This window comes from Schistocerca gregaria, chromosome X, assembly GCF_023897955.1.
Source record: "Schistocerca gregaria isolate iqSchGreg1 chromosome X, iqSchGreg1.2, whole genome shotgun sequence".
Classification (NCBI taxonomy): Eukaryota; Metazoa; Arthropoda; class Insecta; order Orthoptera; family Acrididae; genus Schistocerca; species Schistocerca gregaria.
Genome location: NC_064931.1, coordinates 731,196,523 through 731,214,017, shown reverse-complemented (window position 1 = coordinate 731,214,017; position 17,495 = coordinate 731,196,523). Strand labels below are relative to the sequence as shown.

General features: G+C 42.0%; 1 protein-coding gene across 1 annotated transcript in view; it reads right to left on the bottom strand.

The window, feature by feature from the left end:
• LOC126297995 (leukocyte elastase inhibitor-like) overlaps positions 1-17,495 on the bottom strand; it is a 176,132-nt gene that overhangs the window by 48,927 nt on the left and 109,710 nt on the right. The window contains exon 4 of the mRNA XM_049989311.1: positions 5,246-5,473. Coding sequence (XP_049845268.1) covers positions 5,246-5,473 — 228 coding nt within the window. The remainder of the gene's footprint in view (positions 1-5,245; positions 5,474-17,495) is intronic.

Here is a 17,495-nt window from a genome sequence, read left to right as displayed (position 1 = left end):
TTACAAACTTTTAATTGAGTTTGACAGAATACCGTCTTCCTGTGCTCTTGGTTGCCCTGTTTCCCTTTAAACAATATTCCAAAATTATTTTAATTTTATTATGAGATGAGCTAATCTCAGATTAATGCACATACTTCTAGAGTTTTTAATAACTTTTCTTCATTCAGTGCAATAGTTTTTATGTTTCACTAGTTGGGGATCATTACTCCTCCTAGCTATAAGAAACATATCCATTTTCTGCTTAGAAAATATTTTTATCCCATTAGTAAGCCATGGCTTTACATGTGGTTTCTTACAATTATATTTCAGTGTTTTCTAAGGGAAACTGTTTTCAGATACACAAAGGTATCATGAAATTGGTCAAATTTTAAATTAGCTTCAGGTTCCCTGTACACCTCACCCCATATAACTGTTGCAAACTTTCCCTAAAATTTTCGATTGTTAAATCGTTAATTGAATGCACTATTTTGGAGGACTGTTTCACATTACTGTGTGGAGCTATATCATATACTGTAACTAGCTGTGCATCATGATCAGACAGGCCACTCTTAACAGGAAAAGCTTTTGTTTGATTAAATTTAATTTGTCTATGAAAACATTATGTATCAGTATGGTGCTTTCTTGTACCACCTGAGCAGGAAAATCAATAACTGACGTCTTAAGGGAAAGAACCAAATTATACTTCTAAGTCAAGCTTCCTATCGAACTCTTTCAGAAAAGCTACACTGGTATCCCCACAAACAATAATTTGCTTTCCTCTGTCTGATAGATAGCACAAGAAGGAATCCAAGTTTTTCAAAAATAGTTGCAAATTCCCCGATGAGGACTTCTGCATGGCTACAATCATAAAAGTGCCATTATTTAGTTTAAGCTCACATGTACATGCTTCTATATGTTACTCTACACAAACTATTTTAGTTTCCAAATTTTTCACACTATGACAAGTTTTAACACATATGGCAACTCCTCCTCTCTCCATAGCATCTCTACTTACTTGTGCTGAAAGCTTATATCCACCTACATTCACCACTCCCATACCCTTGACTACATGATGTTCAGACAGGCATAAAACATCTAATTTACCCTCAGTTTCTAAATCTTCCAAACAAACAAGAAGCTCATCTACTTTGTTTTTTAATCCCCTGATATTCTGATGCAATATACTAATATTATTTTTCAGTTTGCTTTTATGAGAACCTTATGACATATTAACATTATTTTTCACTGTACTGTTATGAGAATCTTGTGATATTTTAACATCTGTACCACTTGCCTGTCTGAAATTATCATTAAGCTTAATTTCGATCAGTATTGGATGATTGGATTCTAATTCTAGACTAAAAAAGAAGTCCTCCAATGAGTTTCAGTGCCGCCCCCCATCCAATTAGAGAATCTGCTATCATCAAAGCCAGTTTACCCTTTCCATACCTACTGAGATGAAGTGTCAACTACTAATACCTTCAACAGGAACCAAACCTATGCCTGACAAAGTAGCCACTTGAAGCAGCTGATCTATGTCCATATTGAAACTCCTGACAGAGTTATTCCATTGGCACCAATCACACAGCAGGAAAACAAGAACCAAGCTAACAATTGTATGGTTCTTTGCAGATACTACTTTTTACCAGGTCACACACTTTTTACCAAGTCAATATTGTCTCCCACTTCACCCACTACAACAACATGATCCTGCTTTGTAAAACCCTTGCACAATGATCCTACATCCTCTAACACTTGGCTAAGACATGCACTGGGCTTGAAAATACTTGTGACCAGCGTAATGGTGGTCACCCTATGACAACCGACCATTGTTGACCCCCAACTGTGTTCTGAGTAATGGCAGACACGCTGTAAATTTACCAACCTGTGCGAACATGTGAACTGACTTTCATTCCCCCCATTTGCATTTGGATTGACAGTAATCATCCTGTTAACTGACCATCAGTGCCTCGCCGTGTACACTGAACACCATTCTCCAGCCTGTAAGCTGACTTACATTGCCCTACCTTACAGACAGGCCATCAATGTTAGCAATTGCTTTCAGGGTAAAAGTCATCACCATATGTCAGCTGATCATCATCGCTGTTATTTGCGTTTGGAGTAATGGTAGACATAATGTAAGTTATCCATTATTGTCCTACTCTTTAAACTGATCATCATCCCTTCTTGTCAGTGATAATTTCTGCCCCCATTTGCATTCAGGCTAATGGTAGTCACCATATGTTAGCTGATCATCATGGCTGTTATTTGTGTTTGGAGTAATGGTAGACATAATGTAAGTTATCCATTATTGTTCCACTCTTTAAACTGATCATCATTCCTTCTTGTTAATGATAATTACTGCCCCCATTTGCATTCAGGCTAATGGTAGTTACCATATGTCAACTGACAATCATTATATCCTGACTAAAATCCAAACTATATACAGGATACTGACAGTCACCAGTTTAAAGTGATGATCATGGCACCCAGACTCTGTTGAGAATAATCATGATCACCCATGTCAACTTAACAACAGTGCCTCCATTTTCATTTGAGGTAATGATAGTTACACTGTAAACTGAGCATTATTGCTCCACAATGTAAAATTATCATCATTTCCCCTTATCAACTGACCGCCAGTTTCCCCCAATTGTACTGTTAAATGTTAGGATGCTTCCTGTGAAAGGCTATGGCCGACTTCCTTCCACATCGTTCCTTAACCTAACAGGACCGATGACCTCGCTGTTTGGTCCCCTCCCCCAAATCAACCAACCCAATTACATTCAGGTTAATTGTGGTCCTTATATGTCAAATGAATATCGTTGCTCCACTCTGTAAACTGGCATGTCCCCCTCTCACAATATTGCACTTAGGCTGATGGTAGTCACCAAATGTCAACAGGCCATCACTGCTCACCCAACTGTATTAAGGGTAATGGCAGTCATCTTATCAACTGACTATCATTGCCCCAGCTGTGTTTTGGTAATGGTAGTCACTCTGTAAATAACCATAATTGCCCTACCGTGTAAACTGACCATAACTGTGCCATCCTACACACTGACCATCATGGACACCTTGCCAATTAACCATCATTGTCCAAAATGGCATTCAGGATAATAGTAGTCATCCTGTAAATTGACCATTATTGTTCCACCCTGTAAACTGACAATCACTACACCCCCCCCCCCCCCCAAACTGCATTCAGGTTAACATTAGTCACCATATATCAACTGACCATCATTTCTTCCCGATTGTGTTTGTGGTAATGGTTGTCTCTTTGTCAACTGATCATCATTGCCACCCGTTGTGTCCATGGTAGTGGTAGTCGCTATATGGCCCTTAATATGACCATTATTATGCTGTTTCTCATAATTTCATGTAATAATGGTGGTGTTCGTGGATAATACGTTTACACGTTTGTTGTAACAGGTTTTTGCCAGTTCTAGCCGGTTTGTGCCAAGTAATCTGACAATCATTACTCCATGGGATAATTCGTTACAATTTTGCTAAAAAATGACGATGTATGGGGCATAGTGTTATGTAGTCGCTGATGTGAGATAAGAGAAGATGACAAAATTTTTCAACAAATTTATATATGGTAATAAGATAATTTATATTGTAGAGGACTTCTTTCAACTCATAGCGGGGATGGTACAGCAACCAGTAACATACAATGAAAAAAGAAACAAACTTGTTTGTGGGGTTGTACTTATTATTTATTTACTAATGCTACATTTCGCCTGATTCAGGCATCTTCAGATCGGCTGATATTAGATGGTGTTAGGCACATGGGATACCAAGAATACATAACAACCTAGCAAATAACTGCCATCGGCAAGTGTTCAGAAACACTGTGTAGTATCCTTGTTGAGGCATGTAATGTAGTCCAGTGAATACGAAATAGAATCAGCTCTACACAGATGTACGTAGACCTGAGCCTGTTTTGTATTCATTGGACTACATTACAGAGGCGTGAATATAGACATATGTAGGCCTTATCCTAGGTTGTATTCACTGGATTATATTACGCACCTCAATAAGGAGACCGCGCTATGTTTCAGAATATTTGATGAGGGCAAATATTTGATGGAATTGTATGCTTCGTATCCCATGTGCCTAACACCATCTAATATCAGCCAATCTGAAAATGTGGCGAAACATATCATTGGTAAGTAAATAATAACTACAACCCTGCAACCGAGACTTTTTGCTTCTTCAAAGTTTACTTTGGCACAAAGATCAGACAGTTTTACTGCTAAGTGCACTTTAAGCTTTAAGTTGTATCAACAGTATTACCAATGCGTGTTATGTTATAGAATCAACTTCTAAGTATTTCGATCAGTTTAGCAACTGGTAAAATGACTAACTATGCTCTTCGCCTAACTCATAATTTGTTTCAGCAGTGCCAATCGGCCAGCCATGTGTATTTTAATAAGCCTTATTTTCCTGAGCCATTAGTCTTCTGACTGATTTGATGTGACTGGCCACGAATTCCTCTCATGTGCTAACCTCTACATCTCAGAGTAGCACTTACAATCTACATCCTCAATTATTTGCTTGATGTACTCTAAATTCTGTCTTCCTTCACAGTTTTTCACAATAAAGCTCCCTCTAGTGCCATGGAAGTTATTCAAATAGTTCAAATGGTTCTAAGCATTATGGGACGTAACATCTGAGGTCATCAGTCCCCTATACTTAGAACTACTTAAAAGTAACTAACCTAAGGACATCACACACATCCATGCCCGAGGCAGGATTCGAACCTGTGACCGTAGCAGCAGCGTGGTGCCAGACTGAAGCGGCTAGAACCGATAAGCCACAGCTGCCGGGTGGAACTTATTCCCTGGTCTTAATAGATGTCCTACCATCCTGATAAGAAATACACACAACTTAGATGTGGAAATATTTAATTGGTAGGTCCGTTGTGCATTGCAGAGTCTAGTACAATAATCACAGTTGCTCATCGCCAGTGTATGTTAACCTGTAGGTTTTATCAGGAGTCCATCATCCGAGCCATATCTATGAAATGACCACACGCCTGTCGAGTCACTGTCGGCGAATACTCACAATTGTCAAAGCGATGGAGTACAAATCATGCGAATAGCGAGTATTGGGAAACGAATGCAGCTCAATCGGCTTCGCCATACAGGTGTAGTGCTCTACGGAAAGCCTCGATTGTCGTACATTAAAATTTGCGCACGGTCTAAGTATGAAAAGCCGGTTTACATTCGCCTTCGTGACGGCGGACAGCCTCATTACTTACGCGAAATCGAGACGCAGCAGATCTGTGCCGTAGAGCCTGTTGACGGAGTAGCGGTAGCTGTCGCGGACGGGCAGGCCGTCCTGCAGGAAGAAGGCGGCGGCCACGTCGAGCGCGAAGTCGTGCCTCCTGGGGGCCTCCTGCAGCAGCCGCAGCAGCGCCCCCAGCTCGCGGTGCAACGGCTCGTCCAGCCGAGTGCCCGCCAGAGGGGTCAGGATGCTCGCCAGCCGCCTGCAACAGCGCGCCCACCACTCACTGCTGCAAACTGACGGCTAAATAACACACTGAAGCGCCAAAGAAACTGCTATAAGCCGCGTGGGGTTAGCCAAGCGGTCTAGGGCGCTGCAGTTATGGACTGTGCTGCTGGTCCCTGCGGAGGTTCGAGTCCTCCCTCGGGCATGGGTGAGTGTGTTTGTCCTTAGGATAATTTATGTTAAGTAGTGTGTTAGCTTAGGGACTGATGACCTAAGCAGTTAAGTCCCATAATATTTCACACACATTTGAACACACACAAACTTCTATAAGAACGCGTATTCAAATACAGAGATATGTAAACAGGCAGAATACGACCTTGCGGTCGGCAACGCCTACATAAGACAACATTTGTTATATCAGTCACTGCTACTACTACAATGTTAAGTTATCAATATTTATGTGAGTTTGAACGTGGTGTTACAGTCGCCACAAGAGCGATGGGATACAGCTTCTCCGAGGTTGTAATAAAGTGGGGATTTTCCCGTACGACCAATTGACGAGTGTACCGTGAATATCAGGAATCCTGTAGCACAGTAAATCACCGACATTGCTGCGGCCGGATAAAGATACTACCAGAATGGGACCATCGACACTGAAGTGAATCGTTCAATGTGACAGAAGTTCAACCCTTCCGCAAATTGCTGCATATTTCAATGCTGGGCCGTCAAGAAGTGTCAGCGTGCGAACCATTCAATGAAAACATCATCCATATGGAGACCTCAAATTTTCCCGGGGAATTGAATGTTCAAATAGCTTACGGGTTTGCTGCCGGGTGACGTCGTCGTCGACCACCGCCGATATTTCGACAGGAGCACACCCTGCCATTCTCAAGGCACAACTGCAAAGCGAAAGCAATGTGAAGATACCACAAACAGAACAAGTAACCGCAGAGTCAACACACAACCAAAGACAACCAACATCAGAAATATCGATAGTGACTATTAATCAACAGATGAGGTAGCACTAATTCTATCCCTCTGTTTTTTTTTTATGAGAGACTGAGCCGGATACCAAGCAGCACTTAAACAAAATCCGCCATCGGTGGTGGTCGACCACGTCACCCGGCAGTAAACCCGTAAGCTATTTGAACATCATCCATATGGGTTTTAGGAGCCGAAGACCCACTCGTGTACCCTTGATGGGTGCACAAGACAAAGCTTTATGCCTCGCCTGGGCCCGTCAACACATTGGACTGTTGAGGACTGGAAACATGTTGCCTGGTCAGACGAGTCTCGTTTCAAATTGTATCGAGCGGATGGACGTGTACGGGTGGGGACAACCTCATGAATCCATGGACCCTGCATGTGAGCAGGGGACTGTTCAAGCTGGTGAAGGTTCTGCTCTGTAATAGTGTGTGGCGTGTGCAGTTGGAGTGATATGGGACCTCTGATACGTCTAGATACGACTCTGACAGGTGACACATACGTAAGCATCCTATTTGATCACCTGCATCCATTCATGTCCATTATGCATTCCGACAGACTTGGGTAATTCCAGCAGGACAAACAGACACCCCAAACGTCCAGAATTGCTACAGAGTAGCTCCCGGGACACTTCTGAGCTCAAACAATCCCGCTGGCCACCAAACGTCCACAGAAATGAACATCATTGAGCATATCTGGGATGCCTTGCAACGTGCTGTTTGGAAGCGACCTCCACACCTTCGTACTCTTACGGATATATGGAGAGCCCTGCAGGATTCGTGGCATCAATTCCATCCAGCACTAGTGCAGGCGTTAGTCGATTCCATGCCACGTCGTGTTGGGGTACTTCTGCGTGTTCGCGGGAGACCTACTCGATGTTAAGCAAATGTACCATTTTCTTTGTCTCTTCAGTGTATTACGACACTAGCTGCAGTGCTCGGTGTTGTCCGTGATGTTTAATATCTACCACACAAGTAATTGGCCCTATGCCGTGTTGAAATAGCAAACTCAAGCCGCATGGAGAACTGAAGTCACTTTAAATCGAAGTTCGGGAAATCTCGGACTCTGCTCGGTCTTTTGATCAGCCTGCGATCTAGTGACTTGTGTTGGCACTATATCCACGACCTGCCTAAGCGTTTGTATGACACTCTGGATTTTAATAACCAAAAAATTGTGAAACACCGACTAAGATATCTTATAGGATGTATATCATATACAACAACGATAACTAATCAATAAATAAGAGTTTCCAACATGTTTCTGTAAAATTCTTGAGCTTCTGCTCATCCTAGGATCTATTGACGTCTGATGTACTATCTCCAAGAGGGGTATTGCTAGGGATTGACAATTTTTAAAAATACCGATATATATTGTATCGATAGCTATAAAACGCACTGTTATTACCGAGGGGAAAATGTCGATATTTTGTAATATCAATATCTTTGGCCCGCCCTATGAGTGAGAAGTCTCGTGAGAGAGACTCTTCCGATGTGTGCTCTGTACATGAAATATTGTACTTACTATAAACATTTCAGACAGCCAAAGTCCATTTTCCATTCCACACGAGTGCAGTAATGTTTGTGACTTTTGTGCCGAGTCTACTTTATTTTTACAGTACTTATACCTTGTCTTGGTCTACGACTCTGGGGGTAATGAGACCACACATTCTGCCTCACAATTGGGAGCAGTAAGTGGAAATTTCCACCATTCTCACACAGTTCTATGACCCACCGTGTTCGTTTATCACCTTGTACCCATCGTTTGCAATGGTAGAAAATACACGCGGAACGAAGAGACTTTTATAAAGATGCACTACAAATACATTCATGTTCAAAGTTGGTGCTTATTTGTGTTATCGAATATGAAAGTAAATTAAGGCCATTGTAAGACATTTGCTGTTTGTTTGCGAAGACTGGTAGTAGCTGGAATGGGCAAGGTATCCGCCGATGAGATAGATAATAAAAAATATCACTTTAAATAGTCAATATTTAATGTCGATATATTAGCAGTTTAGATATCGGCGATATATATCGATACCAGTATTAAAATACATCAATATTTTGATATATCCATATTTATCGTCCATCACTAGGTACTGTCGCAGTAATTTATTCTCGCGATAGGAATTACAGTTTACCACAATATATTTCGTTTGCAATTCATTTAATTTTTCATTAAGTTTCTTCGTTGTTTCATCTGACTGTAGTAATTTAAAGTAGACCGGCCAAGAACTTTGAAGCAAATCGGCCAACGACTTTTAGAGGTTTCTGGTAACTACCCTTCCCCTTTATATATTAAATACATATATATTTCAAGCCAGATTTCGGAATTTTATGTAGACAGTGATCTTTCTCTCTTTTTCCAGGTAAAATGTGCAAAATTTCATCAAGATCGGGATAGAACTTACATATGTGAGAGAGAGATCACTCGTGCTCATATATTCTGACAGTCAGATTCGGAAAGTAGCGGTGACATTATTGGTGTAGGAAGTACACTGATAGCCACTAAAAGTACAACGACAGGAAGGATAGCAAATAATTAAATTTTACTTACTCTGCGTACACACCATAGCAGTAAGAATAAATGATAAAATTTGTAGGACCAAATGTTTTCAAAGGATGAGAGGTCTCGACCACATTCTGGCAACGCTACAGCTCTGTACCAAAGTACGTCAGGACAGAATAGGTAAGCATGCAGTCTGGAGTTACTTTGTTGAAAGGTATGATACCTCGAAGATAGGGCACAACCACTAGCCTTAACAGCCTTTCTGTCCAGATTACCGTCAAAACTAATCACATATGCTCGTGAAGTATACCGCACACCATCACGCCAGGTAATAAACTGTATGACGATGACGAATGCAGTCTAGCAACTTTCGTTCTTCTGGGAGTTTCGACACATGGATACGTCCATCGTGAGTGCTTTACACAGTACCGGAATTTCATCTGAAGAGATGGGGTGATGTCACTGCTAAGTTCAATATTGCCTTTGAGTGAATTTCTGTCGATGCACCTCTGTTCTGCTCGCGCGTCAAGGGAAGCCGCAACAATGGTCGCCAAGGTGAAAGTCCTTGCACTCCAAAAGTGGTCATACTATATTGATACTTATGTTGCTGAAAACAAGCTAATTTTCTGCCTAAAGATAGTTGACGTACGCACTGACGAACTATAAGGGCGACCTCTTGTTACTAGTCGCACAGGCCCTCTGAGATCTTCCAAGGAGTTGATTCTAGCCCTTCTTAATCCACCGTTCGCATATTCGCATGGTGGTTGCGAGTGCAATCAGTAATACCGTGGAACAGAAAGCTACAGTATTGGTAGATAATGATCCCGGCGTTGTCGAATATCGACACTTACTTGCAGACATTCTCCTTCTTACTCCGGGCATCATAAGAATTCCTCGTAAACAACCAACTCAACATTCAAATGCTTTTTCTGAATGAGAAATCCTTTCCCAAGTATTTATTTACATGCAGCACGTACATGGCGTTACTCTTATCTTCTGTGTGCTGCTGCGCTAAAAAGCCAAGCATATTCATATCCAAGCATGTAACATACATCACGCCAATTTGACGTTTAACGCGTGACATATTCATGCCATTGCAGTTTCAATGGCCAGTAGTGTATTTACAGATGAGGAGGAATTCACACAGAGTAGGATAATAAATTACCACAATATCCACGAGCGAACAGATACATCAGGTTGGCTTTAGTGTCAGTATTTCCCCAGGAAGTTTGGATGACGGACTGATAGGATCGTTCACTTCATCGGACAAATTGCCAGGTGCTACATATATTACCAGTTTCTGCGCGATAAAGTATGCTGCTATTGAAGAACGTTACCCCTGAAGAGCAATAGCGAATGTAGCTTGTGTACGACTCGGTATCACATCATGTAATGTACTTTCTACGACATTACTTAACAGAAACGTTTAATAAGCAATGAATTAATCGAGGAGGTTGAGTAGCATGGCATCTGGCCTTAATTTCGTAGACGTCTGGTTACGGGAACAATTTTAACGCTGTGTGTATCCGATATCCACCGATGACATGAACAAGTACAAAAGAGCCCAAATACCACGAATGTGACCAAATCCGAAGGCAGCTAGACTTGTTCGAACGAGTGTGTGGTTCTTTGAGCACGGGGACTGGAATGTATAAAAATAAATAGCAACCACAGTTAGCAGACCCAGTACTATTAACAGACTGTGGCTGTCATAAGACAGACTTGGCCATATACCAACAAGTTATTGTTTCCGCACGTTTGCTTCTAGTTTAATTACTACTATCTTCTTTAAGTATATGGTGCACTTATTTTTTCATACGGTACCCTGAATTTATGCGAAGGAAACTTATTCCATTTCAAGCAGCAGATCACCTTGGTCACTGGAGCAACAAAGGTTTCGAAGCGATTGGGAGAAGACGCAGCTCATTCCTGCTTTGAAGGAGGGTAGTTGGACACTTGCACGCAACAGTGGGCAGACACTACTGAAGTTTCTTTGTTGTAGAGTTATGGAACATGTTTTATGTTCATATACACTAAAGTGACAAAAGTAATGGGATAGCGATATGCACATATACAGATGGCGGCAGCATCGAGTAAACTAGGTATAAAAGGACAGTGCATTGGCGGAGCTGTCATTTGTACTCAGGTGGTTCATTTGCAAATGTTTCCGACCTGATTAAGGCCGCACGACGGGAATTAACAGACTTTGAACACTGAATGTTAGTTAAAGATAGACGCATGGGACCTTCAATTTCGGAAATCATTGGAGAATTCAATATTCCGAGATCCATAGTGTCAAAAGTGTGCTGAAAATAGCAAATTTTTTAGGCATTACCCTCCACCATGAACAACGCAGTGGCAGACGGCCTTCACTTAAGGGTAGAGAGGTGTGGCGTTTGCGTAGAGCTGTCAGTGCTAACAGATAAGCAACACTGCGTGAAATAACAACAGAAATCAATGAGGGACGTAGGACTAATGTATCCGTTAGGACAGTGCGGCGAAATTTGACGTTTATTTATTTATTTAACCTGATCAGATTAGGGCCATCAGGTCCTCTCTTACATCGGACCAGTGTTCCACACATGCAGCGTTTCACACATCAGAGTTACATCATGAGAACAGTTTAAATAAGAAAATTAGATTACTCTAGTGACAATATGAATAAAGAGTAGTGACTAAGACCTAATAAAGTAAATACCGGCAGTATTTTTACAACAGGTGCTATACATACAGATTATGATAAAAGCAATAATAATAACAGTAAAAAAATCAAATAATAATGATAAAAATTGGCAATAGTAATGAAGATTTGTGCAGATGTACATTAATATCTTGGTGTGTAAAGTAGATGTTTACTAGTATAGCGAGTTTTGTGGAATGGAGATTTAAGGAGGGGGAGAGAGGGAAGTAATGAGGTGAAGTGCATTCATGTACAGAGGAAGGCATTACTGTTGCTTAAGATGATACGTCATTAACTGTTTTTTTTTAAGCTTGACATGTTTCTAAGTTCTCTAACATAACGAGGGAAGTTATTCCAAAGTCTGGTTCCCGCTACAGTAAAGGACTTGGAGAAGGTGACTGAGCGATGCAGTGGAACAGATAGGATTTTATTATGATGGGAACGTGTGTTTCTGTCATGTTGTTCCAACATAAGCGTTAGGGACGAGGAGAGAAATGAGGGACAGTGTACTTTTATAAGGCAATAGATGAGGCTATGGAAGTAGACGACAGACACGACATCGCTTGCAGCACCTTTCCTGGGCTCGTGACCATACCGGTTGGACCCTAGACTACTGTAAAACTGTGTTATGGTCAGATGAGCCCCGATTTTAGTTGGTAAGAGCTAATGGTAGGGTTCACGTCTGGAGCAGATGCCACAAAGCCATGAACCAAAGTTGTCAACAAGTCAATGTGCAAACTGGTAGTGGTTCCATAATGGTGTGAATGTGTTTAAATAGAATTGACTGAGTACTCTGGCCCAACTGAACCGATCATGGACTGGAAATGGTTATGTTCGTCTAGTTGGAGACCATTTTAGCCATCAATGAACTTGATGTTCCCAAATAACGATGACATTTTTATGGATGACAATGCGCCATGCCACTGGACCGATAAAATATGTAATGTTCGGATAGAGTATTACTAGTGTCGTGCTTCACACCATCAAGTCGTTTAAATATCTGAGCATAACATTGCAAGGCGATATGAGGTGGAACGAGCATGTGAGAACCGTAGTAGGGAAGGCGAATGGTCGACTTCGGTTTACTGGGAGAATTTTAGGAAAGAGAGGTTCACCTGTAAATCTGACCGCATATCGGACGCTGGTGGGACCTATTCTTGAGTACTGCTCGAGTGTCTGGGATCCGTACCAGGTCGGATTGAAGGAAGATTTCGAAGGAATTCAGAGGCCGGCTGCTCAATTCGATACCACTGGGTCTGAACAACACGTACGTGTTACGGAGATGCTACGGGAACTGAAATGGGAATCCCTGGAGGGAAGGCGACGTTCTTTTCGAGAAACACTATCGAGAAAATTTACAGAACTGGTATTTAAAGCTGAGTGCTGAAAGATTCTACTGCTGCAAACATACACTACTGGCCATTAAAATTCCTACACCACGCAGATAACGTGCTACAGACGCGAAATTTAACCGACAGGAAGAAGATGCTGTGATATGCAAATGATTAGCTTTTCAGAGCGTTCACACAAGGTTGGGGCCGCTGGCGACACCTACAACGTGCTGACGTGAGGAAAGTTTCCAACCGATTTCTCATACACAAACAGCAGTTGACCGCCGTTGCCTGGTGAAACGTTCTAGTAATGCCCCGTGTGAGGAGGAGAAATGCATACAATCACATTTCCGACTTTCATAAAGGTCGGATTGTAATCTATCGCGATTGCGGTTTATCGTATCGCGACATTGCTGCTCGCGTTGGTCGTGATCCAATGACTGTTAGCAGAATATGGAATCATTGGGTTCAGGAGGGTAACATGGAACGGCGTGCTGGATCCCAACGGCCTCGTATCACTAGTAGTCGAGATGACAGGCATCTTACCCGCAAGGCTGTGAAGGATCGTGCAGCTACGTCTCGATCGCTGAATCAGCAGATGGGGACGTTTTCTAGACATCATCTGCACGAACAGTTCGACGACGTTTGCAGCAGCATTGACTATAAGCTAGGAGACCATGGCTGCGGTTACGCTTCACGCTGCATCACAGACAGGAGCGCCTGCGATGGTGTACTCAACGACGAACCTGGGTGCACGAATGGCAAAACGTCATTGTTTCGGATGAATCCAGGTTTTGTTTACAGCATCATGATGGTCGCATCCGTGTTTGGCGACATCGCGGTGAACGCACATTGGAAGCGTGTATTCGTCATCGTCATACTGGCGTATCACCGGGCGTGATGGTATGGGGTGCCATTGGTTGCACGTCTCGGTCACCTCTTGTTCGCATTGACGACACTTTTAACAGTGGACGTTACATTTCAGGTGTGTTACGACCGGTGGCTCTACCCTTAATTCGATCCCTGCGATACCCTACATTTCAACAGGATAATGCACAACCGGATGTTGCAGGTCCTGTACGGGCCTTTCTGGTTACAGAAAACGTTCGACTGCTGCCCTGGCCAGCACATTCTCCAGATCTCTCACCAATTGAAAACGTGTGGTCAATGGTGGCCGAGCAACTGGCTCAACTCAATGCGCCAGTCACTACTCATGATGAACTGTGGTATCGTGTTGAAGCTGCAGCTGTACCTGTACACGCCATCCAAGCTCTGTTTGACTCAATGCCCAGGCGTATTAAGGCCGTTGTTACGGCCAGAGGTTGTTGTTCTGGGTACTGATTTCTCAGGATCTATGCACCCAAATTGCGTGAAAATGTAATCACATATCAGTTCTAGTATAATATATTTGTCCAATGAATACCCGTTTATCATCTGCATTTCTTCTTGGTGTAGCCATTTTAATGGCCAGTAGTGTATATTGCACGTAAGGACCACAAAGATAAGATACTAGAATCTAGTGTCCATATGGAGGCATATAAAGTCGTTTTTCCCTCTGTGTTTTTGTGATTGGAACATGAAGGGAAATGACAAATAATGGCACAGGATAACCTCCTCCAAACATTGTATGGTGGCTTGCGGTGTATCTATGTAGATGTAGATGAACATTCTGGAAAATTCGAGCGAATTATTTGGCCACTCAGATCGCCCGACATGAATCCCTTTGAATATTTACGGGACTGATTTGAAGAAAATTCCGGACAGCTGAGCGAATGATTTGGCCAACCAGATTGCCCAACATGTATCGCATCGAACATTCATGGGACATAATCAAGAAGTCAGTTCGTCCACAAAGTCCTGCACAGGCAACTCCTTTGCAATTACGGGCTAATATAGAGGCAACATGGCTCACTGTTTCTGCAAGAGACTTGTTGAGTCCATGCCAGGTGGAGCTGCTGTACTACACTGGGAAAAAGGAGGTCCGACACGATTTTAGGAGGTATCCCATCTAAAGATTCATAATAGTAACTACGAATATACCCGAAGGAAGTTTTACTGGGCAGTTACATGTAAATTATTTGGTGGATAATGTCAGAATCTCTGCAAGGCTGTTCAGATATGATGCGGCTGTGTATAAAAGAGTCGCGACGCCTGAAAATTGAAGTCAAATGCAGAAAGACAAGCAGAGGATCGACGACTACAGTCCGATCCACAAACGATGGCGGTTGACGCAGTTCGAGGCGCAGACGGGGATTGGTTTGTTGTTGGGTCCAAGCGACGGTTGCGGTATGTGCACACACATGCTTTGTCCTTGAAGAAATTATGTCTCCCACTTGCTTGTGCCGAATTTGTCGATTACCACCACCACCAGTTATGACAACTAGCAACAAATGGAATAAACACTCATCATTCCAATTATGTTTAATGTTCCCATTGGCTACGACATTCACAGGAGAGCGCTGTGAACACTACTGAACACTCATTGACTAACGGAGAATGCGTGACCTAGATGCGTGACTCCAGCTGTAGTACATCGACTGACAGCTGAGCCTCAACATAAACAAACCGTAAAACTAATGGGAGTACAATTTCACAGCGACCTCACGTTGAGCAAGTATGTAAAACTAGTTGTAATTAAAGCAGATGCCTAACCGAGATTCATGTGGAGTGTGTTAATAAAATTTAATTCCCTCACATCGTCTGATCTACAGGTATTCTCGAGTATTGCTCGTCAGTCTGAGACACTTTACAGCTAACATTAACAGGGGACATAAAGCTATGTTTCGTCAGCTTAATAAGCGCGAGAGTAACACAAAAATGCACGTCAAATTCCAGGGACAGACACTACAACATAGTCGTTGTGCATCACGAAGACGTTTACTCTTAAAATTTCGAGAGAGTACTTTCAGAGAAGAAGCTGGCAACATATCAAATTCCCTGTCTACATTAAGCGGAGTGACCGCGACGCGAAAATCTGGGATGTTCGATCTCATGCAGAGGATTACCGGCAGTCACATATCTTTCGGGAGTGGTGCTATAGAAGTTACTGAACTAGTCAGAATTATTATTGAAAGATGAAGAAGTATCAGTTTGTGCTCCATTTATCTAGAAAACGTCATTGACTGAATGAAATGGGGCAAGATGATAGAAATTGCAAAATTGAAGGAGGTGAACTGGAAGAACAGGAGACTAATTAAGGGAACAATACACAAGATAGAAGGCAATAATGAAGCTAAGGAATGGTATGACAGACTGGTTTGAAATCAGAAGAGGAGTAGAAGAGGCTTGTTTTCTTTCACCAAATATATCGAAGACTTAGTAATGAATGAGCTGGAAGCAGAGTAGGAATTAGTAAGCATAATAGGCTGCGGGATCAACTGGATCACATGTGTTGATGACATGGGACCGCTTGCAGATAAAACAATATCTATTCAAAAAACTATCCGCAGTTGAAGAAGGAATGTAAGAGTACAGTATGAAAATCATTCAAAGAAAACTTAGTTGTAGAGAGTACACGTCAAAGAAGATGTGAATGCGAAAATTGTAGAATGTCAATTGGAACAGGGTGAACAGCACAAATGTTTGGGGAGCATGCTGGCAGATAACTGAGCGAGTGAAAAAGAAATAAAATCACGAACTGTAATTGTACAGAAAGCTTTCAAGAAGAAGAAATGCTTATTATGCATAAAAATGGAACTGAAGTTAAGGAAAAGGTTGGTTAAATGCTAAGTGTGCAGTCTTTTTCTGTACGGCTGTTAAAAATGAAAACTAGTCACTGAAGAAATGGGAAAGTTGGAGATGTGGGTTTCGACGAGAATGGAGAAAATGAAATGGGTGGATAAAATGAAAGATAGTGAAGTAATGAAAAGAGAAAAGGAACTAAGAACTCTCGTAAACCTTGTTAAGTAAACGAAAGAAAACTCGGTGGGACATATACTGCGAGGAAAAGAAATTCTAACAACAGCTTTAGAAGATACAGTGGACGGACAGAAGAAAATAGGAAGGAGAAGATTACAAATACTGAATGAAACGGAAGGAGGAAGATAGCAGTCTAGGAAGCAGTTGGTCTGGAACAGGATCAGATGGAGACTGCAATGGTGCCAAGAACCTGCCAACAGGCAAAATACCTGATAGTTATGATGAAGATTATGAATATCACCAGGAGCACTATCCGCTACACACCGTTAGGTGGAGGGGTATAGGTGTAGATGTAGAATGTAAGTATGTCAGCTGAATTTTGAATCCTGTAGCTGTGCTGTGCAAAATACTACTTTCTTTCGCTACCGCTTTTTCGAAGTCTTATTCTAAAGTGCAATTTACAATATGTGTGCCAGCAAAAGTGTCACTGCTGCACGGTTATGAACACTCAGAAACCTGCCTCTAAAACAAGCTAGCCTTAAAAACACAGTACAACTAAACGGTTTTCCGAAATTGGCGCCCTCGCTCTTCACCATGCGATGTCGCGTTGGAATTAACTGCTAAAACACTCTACGTCCAAATGTTTTGCGACCCTGAGTTTGTGATAAAAGTTCAGATGAAGTATCTGATGTGCATATGCT